Below are 12,298 nucleotides of genomic sequence, written 5' to 3'. Positions count from 1 at the left end.
AATGAAGTTGAACATTTTGTGATTCAGGATATTATGGCAACTAGTCATGACTGTAGAATTTTGTGCAAAACAGGCTATTGCCGTGATGGTGAACCTATGGAAGGCGTGCCATAGGTGGCATGCAGAGCCTTCTCTGTGGGCACTCCAACTGTTGCCCCAGCCCAGCTCCACTGCACATGAGTGTACACCTCCCACCAGCCATCTGGTCTTCAGGTCTCTGCCCCTCATGTGCAGGGGGTGGGATGCATGTACTGGGGGTTCTTGCATTGCATTTTGGGGATTTCCGTGCATGGCACGCGTCTCCTGCAACCTGTTTTGCACCTGGAAAGCCTCCTGCATCAACCTGGAAGCCAAAAATAGCCCATGGTGTGCACGGGGGATGTGCGCTTGCAGAGAGGGGCAGGGTACATGCACGGGAGGCACTCACATTGCATTTTGGAGTTTTGCTGGGCACTCAGCACCAAAAAGGTTAGCCATCACTGGGTTATTGCATAAAGCTATAAAATGGGATTTTGGATAATATTATGCTGCGAACACTATACTTGTGTTTTGTTTCCCTTTCCCCTTTAAGATGTACTGTAGAGTGTTGTGTGAATCTAATGTATAATTTTAGGATTCTGCATTCAGCAATTTTAAGGACCAATAATTTTACCCAACAGTTAATTCTGAATGGAAAAGGCCCTAACAATTCTGAGCTTTCTATTTAATTCAGGCCATTTTCTGATTTATCCCTCATGGTGATATGAAGAAATAGGCACACTAGACCCTTTTTGTGAAATAAATGAAGTCAACATATCTGTACTCCCTGTAAAGGGACCCACTTTTATTTATTAAGTGGTATAGATACCTGGGCTCTACTGTTGCTGGCTTAGTTCCACTGCTATTTTAATTTGCTTTTAATCTTACCTTCATTTTCCATTTCTCTATTTATGGTTTTAATTTTATCTATGTCACCCAGAGAAAATACTATAAAAATGCTGTTGTCACTGACACCCTCTGATACACAAACACACATCCACAGAGGCATGTTTTTGTCAAACAATTCTCTTTTGCTTCCATTCTGATGCATCATTTGAAGCAGCAAACAAGAAATAATTAGGAATTAATTAATTAATTAATTAATATGAAACAATGATAAATGCTAACACTAACTACAATATGTACGTCTTTCAAGAGACTATTCTATAAGTGAAGGCAGGGGGACAAATGCTGAGGAACCCTGTGAGGGAAGACCTTTCCTAGAAGTAGCTTAAATCCATCAACTGAGGGTCTTCAAGTGTACAAGCATCTCCTTTGGCTTGAAATAATAGAGGCAAAGTTAGCAATAGCAATATCATTTAGACTGATATACTGTGCCTTAGTGCTTTATAGCACTCTCTGAATAGTTTACAGAGTCAGCATATTGCCCCCAATGATCTGGGTCCTCATTTTATTGATAGCAGAATGATGGAAGGCTGAGTCAACCTTGAGCCGGTCAGGATCGAACTCCTGATTATGGGCAGAGTTAGCTTACAATACTGCATTCTAATCTCTGCACCACCACGGCTAAGAAATAAAGATATATTTTCAACCATCGCAAACACATATTTCTAAAATCAAGAAATGCATTTTTTTGCTTATGCAGCTGTTTTCATTTTATGTATCTAAAGTTTATTACAAAATAGATATTATCATTTTTGTCTTTGCTCTTAAAATGTTGGAGAACTCTCTTTTTACACTTCTGGGATTGCCAGAGCTCTCTTTTGTCTTGATTCAACCATTGTTGTACGCTGACTGACACTACATGTAGTCCTCGAGTTACAACTATAGTTACAACTATAGAGTCTTGCAAATAGTGTGGGGAAAGGATTACAAAAGTGATAGACTTCCAAATGAAAATAAAATCAATAAGCATGTCAAGAAATGAATTGGTGGTTATATAGATGAATATTTAGTCATTAATGGTACCACTTTATTGTACACTGTAAAATGGTGCAGTTCAGATTCAGACATATCTTCTCTTCTGCTATGAGAAATTGTTAAAGAAATGACTGAATGTCTTCTATTTACTTCTTCCTTAGGCTGAAGAGACAATCTAGTAGCTCCACCTCTCCACCACCAAAGAAGAAAAAGAAAAAAAAATCAGGTCACAGGCGAAACCGGTGAGTCTCTTTAATGGAACTGATGTCTGGAAGTCTATGAATTGAATCAGGGGCTATCCAATCGAGCTGCTTTGTTCATGCATTTATGCAGAAAATTCTAAGTGTGATTCCTGACATCTCTAATTAGATCTATACCAAGGGCTTCCAGATCTAGGCTGAAATAATCAGAATGATCCTTAGATGGTAGGAAAGAGAGTTTTCTGTATCTCTGTATTACCATCTATTGCTTGTTTGCATTTTGCATCAAAAATAGTCTTACACTGCTGCCAAGTAGAATATTCTACTATATAATAGGCTAGATCAGTGGTTCTCAACCTTTTCTTCACCACAGACCCCCCCTCCTTTTGTGGCCATGGTCCATGCCTATGGACCCCCAACACTTAACTCAATATTTAAATCATAACATTTCTTCAAGCCTTCATGTACATCCTGTGATGACATTGCGGCTCCGCAGTGGTCCAGGGCCACAGGTTGAGAATCACTTGGCTAGATGGATCAATGATTTGATAGCCTTTTCTGATCTGATACTCTCCAGATGCAATGGGCCCCAACTTCCCAATGATCTAGGGAAGTCATCGTTGCCAAGGTTAAAGCATCTTGACAGCATGGGTTAAGGAAGTTAAGGAGATTTTAGAGGTTGAATCTGTCTAAAAGCCTCCTCCCTTAGCTGGAAAAATTTGATGATGTCTGATTCAATATAATTTTATATATTGTCAGCCTTCTCAGGTAAACCAGAACAGGAAACATAGCTAGATGAGCTAATTCTACTTTATTGTAAAACTATATTTACAAATTCTTGCATGCCTGAAAGTGCAAATCTCCTGCCATCTCCTTCAGTCTGAGAAGTTAGGGAGAGTCCCTTCTGAGCCTCTTTCTCCACCCATTATGTGGCTTCAGACTCTGTTCTCTCTTATCTGACCATTCCTTAAGCAGCATCTTTTTCTCACATCACATGATCCTGTCAGCCAAAGGATGTCAGCTGACAAGGACTAGAAGGCAAACTTTTTCTGCAGTGGCCCCTGTGGAGCAGCCTCCCTTTGGAGATTAGAATGGACTCAACCCTGTTAGCCTTCCATAAAGCACTAAAAACCTGGCTATGCTCCTGAGTCTTGGGCACAACATGTGCCAAGGGCCCTGCCTCCTGGGTATATTGCTAACAGGCCAGATACCTTGCTTTTGTATGTATTTCAAATTAGATATTTTAATTCTTTTACTGTTTTAATGCTTTTTACTGTTTTAATTGTTTTTAAATGTTTTTAAATTTTAATTGTAATATATGTTTTGAATTGTGAACCACCCAGAGTCGTTTGCTGAGACAGATTGCTATAGAAATATAAATAAATATACACATACTAATATCTAGAGAATATAAATAGACTTTCATGGTCGCCATCTTGTGGGCAAGCCAGTTATAATATTAAATGGTCATTGTTTTGAGCATTCACATTAATAGAGTTACCAGATCGGGACTGCATAAATCAAGATAATCACCAGGTGGCAATAAAGAATTAGAGTGTTCTGTATCTTTTTACTACCATCAAGGCCTCATCTAGTTTTCTGCAGCCGGAACTGGTAGCATTAATATTAACAACACACATACAAATGTTGCAAGAAGATGGAGCAAAGTGAGACTGAATCCTTCCCTTTTCTACTCCACTCCTTGAGAAAACTCTACCTTTGAAACTGTTTCAAAACTGAAAGGATAACATCCCCCCCCCCCGCCATATAAACGTTTTTCAATTAAAAAGATATATTTTGGAGTAGGAAGACCACTGGGAAGGTAGTGAAGGACTTGGAAAAGTTTTCCTGTAGGCCCTATGAAAGGGCAATTGGTTCCCCTCTCCCCCATCTGGGCTGTCCATCCTCACCCATTTTTGTGGCTATATAGAAGGAAAGGAAAGCAATCACCTGAGCATAAATGTTAGGAGACAACAGGAATGAGCAGTCTAGATGATCTTTAGCTTCCCAAGCTGTTCTGCCTATTGAGAACAGAGCTTTTATCTCCTAAACTAGCTTGCTGCCATCAGCTTTAGGCAAAAATGCTACTCAATTGTCAGAGCCTTGATTTTCTGCCTGATAAATAGGGTATAAATCTAAATTTCACTTTATACAAATTCATTAGGGTTTAGTTGTCAGTCAAAGGGCCTTCAGTAAAGGGAATGGGGAGGGTGTACACCATCTCACCCTTGCTTCAGAGGGCAAAACTTCTTGCATCAGTAGCATCTGATAATGGTTAGACCTCTGTGAAGATGCTGCCAAAGGATTACCTGGCCTTGTTGCCTTGTGTGTGAGAGAGCTGGACTTTAGGAGGCTCCCTGTACAATTGAGCATGATGGTCTTTGCACTAAAAATGATTCACACCCATTGAAGAAGGCATGGCAACAGGAGCAGTTGTGAATGAAGACTAAGAAATTACCTACAGAACCATACAGTCTTTGTTTCTAAAATGTTTCCATCCTTCCTCCAGCTGTTGACTTCCAGATGTGTTTGCTAATTGAGAATTCCAGAAGTGGCAATTCCAAAACCTCAAGGGGGGGGGGATGCAGGAAGGCTGCAGTGAAGCATCTCATTCCATTAGATCATGATGCAAATATGTGAGGGAAATGTATAGAATAGAATAAAAGGGTGGGAAGGGACCTTAGTGGTCTTTTTGTCCAACTCGCTGCCATGACAGGAGATCCTATATCATTCTGGACTTTCTTTGGACTTGATTGGATGGATACACGTGATCATAGAAAGAATAACAGAATAACAGAGTTGGAAGAGACCCAAGAGGTCCTCCAGTCTAACCCCCTGCCCAAGCAGATCCTATGCCATTTCGGAGAAATGGTTGTCCAATCCCTTCTTCAAAAACTCCAGTGATGGAGCACCCACAACTTTCTGAGGCAAGCCAATTAACACTGGTTAATTGTTCTCACTGTCAGGAATTTTCTCCTTAGTTCTAGGTTGCTTCTCTCCTTGATTAGCTTCCATCCACTGCTTCTTGTCCTGCCTTCAGGTATTTTGGAGAATAGGTTTACCCTCTCTTCTTTGTGGCAGCCCCTCAAATATTGGAACACTGCTATCATATCACATTTCATTTTTGTATATTTTTTTCAGTTTTGCTAGCCATCAGGAAGAAATTCCCCAATTCTTGGACATTTTTAGGCAGCAGTGTCCCTGATCTTTGGGATACAATTAAGGCTGGGGCCCCATACATCAGAATGAAATGGATCAAAATGAGATACTGAGGATATCACAACCACAGCTGACATCCCCAGATTCTCCCACCTAATGTAAAGACCAGCCTGCTACTATGTCACAGATTTTTAAAAATATGAATGGCTGCCCATTTGGTAATATCACCAGCCTGATAGTGAACTGCAGCCGCTGTAAGAGGCAATGTAGACCAAGGAGCAGGAACACCCATTTCCTTTCCTTCTTCCCACCAATCTTCCAGGTTCTCTGCTTGTGCCCTTCTCTTCAAAGAATGACTGTTTTGAGGAACAAGTTTTTTTTTAGATGAGTGAGATGCATTTAAAAGGAGGAACTATAGAGTGGTAAAACTATCTGGCTGTATCTGCTATTCACTCTGCTTCTTTTATGACTCTTGCTTGTTTGATGTCTGCCAAGCCAACTAGATTTGTCTAACCATTTTGGTGAAAGCAGTAAATAGTCACTCAAAGTAAGAGCAACCTGGAATGTCTCTTTTGACAAAGGCAAAATGGCTGCCTCACAGGTGAACTAAGATATTTTATAAGGATTGGCAAAGATTTTAGGAGCAATTGCCTCACGCAGGATATCACAGGGGAGAGGGTGTCAAAAAGGTTGATGGATTTGATTATATAGTTGCAACCATGATCTTAACTTTTTGCCTTTAGGCCTCAATCCTCACAGGGAAGCTCTGTCCAGAAATACAATGTTTCAGAATTTGAAATGATTGAAGGGATGAACACTTTTCATTCTGGGCAGGAAAGCAAGAATGTAATACCATGACTTAGTGGGGTTTCTACACACATTCCATTATATTGGGTTAGTGGCTTCAAAGAACAAAAACAATGGATTTAAAAGAATATTGATACAGCATACAGCATACATATTGATACAGTGAGGAAAAAGTGGAGAAATGGAAGGGGATGGGGGTGCGGAACAGCATGTTTCAATTAAAATTTCCCTTCAGGTCCCTCCTTCAGGTCTCTCCAGGGATGTTAAAAAGGCCTTGAGCATTTATAGCAGTGGTATATTTGTCATTCTTTTCCCGTTCACATTTAAACAACTGTTTTAACCATTTTAACAGTTTAATCTTCTCTTCCTCCAATGGTTAGGAAATATAAATGTGACAACCATGTTTCAATCTACACATTAACTAGTCAAATGCAGATTAAAGCATTTTTAGGAAGATTTGCAAAATGTAACTCAATGTTGGTTCCTAAATTCTTAGGCATTTTTAAAGTTCCTTCTGAACACTTACACCACCTGCTGTATAATGATCCTTCAAATTATAACCTCCTAATGAATGGCCTGATAAATGCTCACTCTTAGTGCTAACCATACTTGTATGCTAACCATACAAAAGTAAAACAAATAACTTTTGTTTAAAAAGAAATGACCCTGAACCATGGGCAAGGAAATAAATTATAGTGGCACTTGACTGGTCTTCAATTGGATGAAATATAAGTCTGACCTGATGAATCCAGAGGAAGACTTAAGTGTCATGTTTCCCTTACTTTTTGGCAGGATAGCTTCTTATTATATCTCCCTTTGAGCACTAGATGGCACTAAACTTTCCATTAATATCAGATATGACACACATTCTGATTCCTAATGTTCATGAAGTGATTTTCAGTTAATTGTTAGAATTCCTTGAGCTTCTTGGAGAAAAGTATAGGATATTAAATAATTAAGTAACTAAAGTCTTTTAGATTGGCTATGCTTATATGTTGCACTTTCCCATGGATAACTAAAACCCATGATTTTAGTTAAATTTCCAGCATTTGCACATGCTGTATTGAAAACTGAATAATTGATTGGGTTCATACAAAAATTAGACTAAAATATGATTGGCTACTTTGCATGTCAATATTTTATGCTTTGTCAGTTAGCAATGCTGCAAAATCCTTATGTATCTCTAAAGATCTCTGTCAAAAAGGATCCAGAGCTTCTCTGGAAAAAAAAGCCTTCCCCCCCCACCTCAATGTGAATTAATATCTTGTTCAGGAAATCTGAGATTCTTTAGATACTCATGGGTTTATTCAGAGCTCATGCAGGATGACAGAACTTGCAGAAAGTTTATAAATAGAACCTGTGGGGATGGTGAGAGAAAGAGAAATTCCCACCTTATGATAAATCCAATTTTAGAAGCTGGTCCCTTTCCCAAATTCTCTTTATGAAGAGATTTTCCTTAATATCTGCTTTGTCTGTTTCTGTTTTGCAACTTCAGCAAAAAAAGGAAACCTGGATCAGAGCATAGGTGAGTCTCAGGTTTTTGGGGGGTGGGCAACATAATTGATGTCATGCTTCCCTGCCCCCCAGCAATATGAGATCTGGATGCAAAAATCCTGTCCAAAATTATTTGCTCCTGGCTTTTTCTGAGGTTTTTAAACTAACTGAAGAATTCTTTTATTGATTAATATGGCCCTTTGGTTTCAGTTGGTATCCTTTCATTTGTACCCTTTCATTTTCTTGTCCTTGCAGAAAACATACCTACATATAACTATATACTCTCTCTCAACTTTTGTGAAGCCATTTATCTTTTGCAAAAAGCAGTACACTTTCAGAGGAAAGTGCAAATCCTATTCCTCTTAAATGGGGAAAGTATTTCCTAGCACTGCATGGCCTAATGAGATGATTACAAAAGAATTCTCATATGTTATTTTCCCTTACAGATTAGGTATCCAGCTAGAACTAGGACTAGAGTCTCTAAACAAATCTTCCCCCACCTATCTTTTTCCCCTCCCTCCAATCCTTTGAATGGTGGAACTCAACTTCAGTCCTAGCACCATTGCAGCCTCTCAGAACCTCATGGTGTTCCCCAAGATGCATGAGATTTTCCACAGAGCTCAGGATCTGTTGTATACCACTTACCTTCAGGCAATGTTTTCTTTCTATTGACAGGCCCCTGAAACCTACACAAGGCTACCCTGGGTCACATCAGGTGTTCAGCTGCAGAGAATGCTCTGTTTTCACATGATGGAGGCTCTGTACATACAAGAGCACACCCCTTTTGTATGACTTCCAGAAGGTCCATAGGCTATGCAAGAGCACACCCCATTCTTATGAGGCCTGCAGAGTTCCAAAAAGCACACAAGAATGTTGTGTGGTTTTGAGAATAGTTGAGGTGGTTTTGAGAATAGCCAAGGTGGCGCAGTGGTTAAATGCAGCACTGCAGGCTACTGCTAGATCAGCAGGTCAGCGGTTCAAATCTCACCGGCTCAGGGTTGACTCAGCCTTCCATCCTTCCGAGGTGGGTAAAATGAGGACCCAGATTGTTGGGGGCAATATGCTGACTCTCTGTAAACCGCTTAGAGAGGGCTGAAAGCCCTATGAAGCGGTATATAAGTCTACTGCTATTGCTATTGCTATTGTTGTTGGGCATTGACAAACACTCATGTGTTACTCAAAATGCTGTGGCTTGTCATCAGTGACCCAATGGTTGTCCAGGGCCATGGTGGCATGTGCATGTCTAAAAAGGCAAGATGGCAGATGGTGCATGGCAATGCAAGCCCTGTCTGTTTTGCATGCACATCCGCATGTACAAAAGAGGTAGGACTCGCATTGTGATGCTCCTGCCATCTTGCCTTTTTAACATCCCACCAACCTAGACTTCATTAATCGAGATTTTTGTAGCTCATATCAGATACCCATAGCTGGAATTTATTAAGAAATCCCCTTGCATGGGATTATATAGGTGTACATCTATGAGTTTCTGTGATTGTGTGTATTCATGTTGTCTGTGGTCATTCATCTACCCCAACTTGGTGCCCTTCTTCTTGCCTTGGGAACTGTAACTCCTATGATGACTGAGCATTCTGGCTGTGTAATACCAAAATATATTCTTAAAAGAGAAGACGCACTTTATAGAACATACTTCTTATCCTTCATACTCAGAACCAGCTTCCTGTGGGGTTTGGGGAGTTGAAATCCACATATCTTAAAGTTGCCAAGATTGAGAAGTCCTGCTCAGAACTAACAAAACAAAAAAACCCAATACCCATACAATGAGTGCAGGACATACATGAGACAGAGACTGAGAAAGAGAGTGGGTTTGTCCCTCCATTATCCCAGGTTCCAAATCTACAGCTTTTCCACCCACTCAGGATATTGGGAATACATAAGACTTAATCAGCCCCTGGCTGTGTTTCTTCCTTCCTACCTTTTACTAACTAATATCTGATACTTCTTATTACTTACAGTGGGGGTAGTTCTTCCCCAGTTCGGAAGGAGAAGAAGAAGAAAAGTGGAAAAAAACACCGGAGAGACAGGTAATCTGTTTGGCTATTTTTGTTGAGTGGCTAAGCACATTGTCATGTATCTCCAGTTAAAAGGAACGTAGTCAACAGGTACAGTTTATTCTCCAAGCAAGATTGAGGATAGCAAAGGAAGCATTGGCCTAGCCTAGAATTTTTAATGTCAGCCATTTTAAGTGTGGACTTCAACTCCCAGAACTTCTCAGGTGGCTGGAGAAGTCTGCAAGTTAAAATCCAAACATAGGAAAGTTGCTGATATTGAGAAACTCTTGGCCTACATGGATCAGTGTATCCAGTTACTCCAGAGATGAGACAATACCATTTGGGATTAAGCAGCAAAAATAAACCTGTCCCATTTAAATTGTGTATTTTGAGAACAGAATTCCAGTTTAGCCAAATTAGCAAGAATTCATCTTGGTTTGAAAGAAATTTGTCAGGCTTGGATATGGATAGAAGATTATAAATTTTACAAATAAAGTTCTTATCTTCTTTCTTAAGCTTTAAAAAGCCAGCTGAATAATATACATAATATATTGGTAACCTTACTGTCTAATGTGTATCCTGCACAACAGCCCTCTCTTCTCCTTCCTCCACCAACCCAGTGTAAAACTTACAGCAGTTTAGCCACTCTGTGCATCCGATGCATTGTGCTGTAAATCATGAAAATTTATGCCTTCTAGTGAAATTTGTTATTGGGAAATTAAAAGGACTTCTGATCTTTGGCTATGACAGATGGCAGCAAAAAAACAAAATTCACTCCCATTCAAATTATGTTACAGGTAGTCCTTGACTTATGACTACAGTTGGGACTGGAACTCCAGTCACTAAGCCATGTGATCATTGGGTCATCATGTGACCACACCTGATTTTACAAACTTTTTTTAAACCATGATCATTAAGTGAATCCCGCTTCCTCCATTGACTTTGCTTGTTGGAAGCTGGCTGAGAATATCACAAATGGAGATCATGTGAGCCTCAGGATGCTGCAACTGTCAAAATGCATATTGATTGCCAAGTGCCTGAATCACAATCAAGTGAATAAAATGCTTTTATTCTTTTTAATGCTTTTATGACACGCATAAAGTTTTTGTTTTAGTGCAGATTGTCAAAATATTCTCTTTTTAATATTCACACTTCAGATTTAGCTTCCTGGTCATATTGAACTGTGATGCAATTTGGGGAATGACTGTGTGTGTGTGTGTGTGTGTGTGTGTGTGTGTGTTGTATGTACACACATACATAGACACTTTATACAACTGAACTATACATAAGAATTTTTATAAAATGTTGCATATAGAAAAATACTGTATACATGTAGGGCTTATTGGAAGAAATTATGTATCCCTGTTTTGAAGAAATGCTGTAACTCAATGCTGGAGCAAATTCACTAAGGAAAAAGATACTGATTCAGCCTCGGAACAACTAAAACAGCTAAAGGACCCAAAAACTCAGAAAAGTTCCTGAAAAGTTCCTTAACAGTTTGGAGCAGCATCTTTAGAAGGTGCATTAACTTACCCAGAAAACACTAGATCAGGGAAGGCAGGAATAGACTGAAGGGCTGGCAATATTAGGGAAACAAATAACCACTCTCCCAATGGTGTTTTTTCAAAAGGCAATTGGACTTTTTAACAAAGATGTTTCGCTTCTCATCCAAAAGTTCTTCAGAAGCTTCGGAACTGAAGAAACTTCTTGGTTGAGAAGTGAAATGTCTTCAAGGAAAAAAAATAAAGTCCAGTTGCCTTTTGAAAAAGCGCCTTTGGGACAACCATGATGTAAATGACTGAGAATCTCAGTAGACAAATGACCACCCTGTTTTTTTTAAAAAAATAGTTATTTCACAGTATAAGGAAAAAAAAGGTAAAATATTATAAGATAGCCAAAGCTTACATGATCCCTCCCTCCTTTCCTCTCTCTTTCTCTCTCTCTCACCCCACACCCAGACCAACACAGAGAAATAGTTAAATAATACAATTAGATGGTACACCCTTCTGAGTGAAGGCTAAAGCTTCCTATAGAAATTTCAGTCATTAAGAGTCAATGTTGCCACGTTTACACTGTCTCTACCTTGGATTCCATTTTTGTCTTAGAGTATTTTCATATGATGGAATACAGTGTAGAGAAAAAACTTTTAGACCTTCCAGTTGATATTTGGTTGTGCTATTAATCCTCTATTTCAAACAATGTATCCCTTTCCCTCCCCTTTGTTTTCCTCTGGTTGGTTGCCCGTCAGGTCTGGATCTGGATCTCATAAGAAGAGGAGGCACAGGTGAGGGCGGACGGTATCGCTTTCTCCCCGTTCTGGTTTTCACTGCTTTGGACTCCAGAGCTAGCACCCCTTTCCTTTCTTTGTCCATAGATGTTAATTCTGGCCCTAATCAAGCCTGATTCCTGGTGATTACATGGAAACCATGTATTGGCAATAACACCAGGAAGATTGGTTAGTGCCTTCCTCTGGGAGGCTTTTCCAGTTTTCTGCTGTTTTCCTGTTCAGGTGCCAGTTCTAATCCTGTTTAGCTTTTTAATTTAGCCAAGATAGATAATAAATTGCCTTGCAGTTTGAGGACAATATTAATTTAAACTTCATTATTTGACCCTTTTTCCTATGATGGGCTTAAAACAGCCTGTCATATTCATACAGAATGCTTTGAAATGGGTTAGGGACTATAGCAAAGATAGCTTTAGAGCTCTAAGCAATGCTGTGCTGATAAATTT

At 39.5% G+C, this 12,298-nt stretch overlaps 1 protein-coding gene across 2 annotated transcripts in view; it reads left to right on the top strand.

Moving 5' to 3' along the window:
• Positions 1–12,298, top strand: part of SRRM3 (serine/arginine repetitive matrix 3) — a 202,602-nt gene that overhangs the window by 146,343 nt on the left and 43,961 nt on the right. Inside the window, exons 6-9 of one of the 2 annotated variants that reach the window (XM_087717267.1) lie at positions 2,061–2,141; positions 7,561–7,590; positions 9,533–9,601; positions 11,817–11,852. In XM_087717267.1, coding sequence (XP_087573393.1) covers positions 2,061–2,141; positions 7,561–7,590; positions 9,533–9,601; positions 11,817–11,852 — 216 coding nt within the window. The remainder of the gene's footprint in view (positions 1–2,060; positions 2,142–7,560; positions 7,591–9,532; positions 9,602–11,816; positions 11,853–12,298) is intronic. The other variant, XM_087717268.1, reaches the window with a different exon arrangement.

The sequence above is a fragment of the Thamnophis sirtalis genome, unplaced genomic scaffold (assembly GCF_051295495.1).
Source record: "Thamnophis sirtalis isolate CommonGarterSnake01/CBP01778 unplaced genomic scaffold, rThaSir2_p1.2 scaffold_6, whole genome shotgun sequence".
Classification (NCBI taxonomy): domain Eukaryota; kingdom Metazoa; phylum Chordata; class Lepidosauria; order Squamata; family Natricidae; genus Thamnophis; species Thamnophis sirtalis.
The sequence above is the reverse complement of the archived record's forward strand: the minus strand, read 5'-3'. Positions and strand labels throughout refer to the sequence as shown.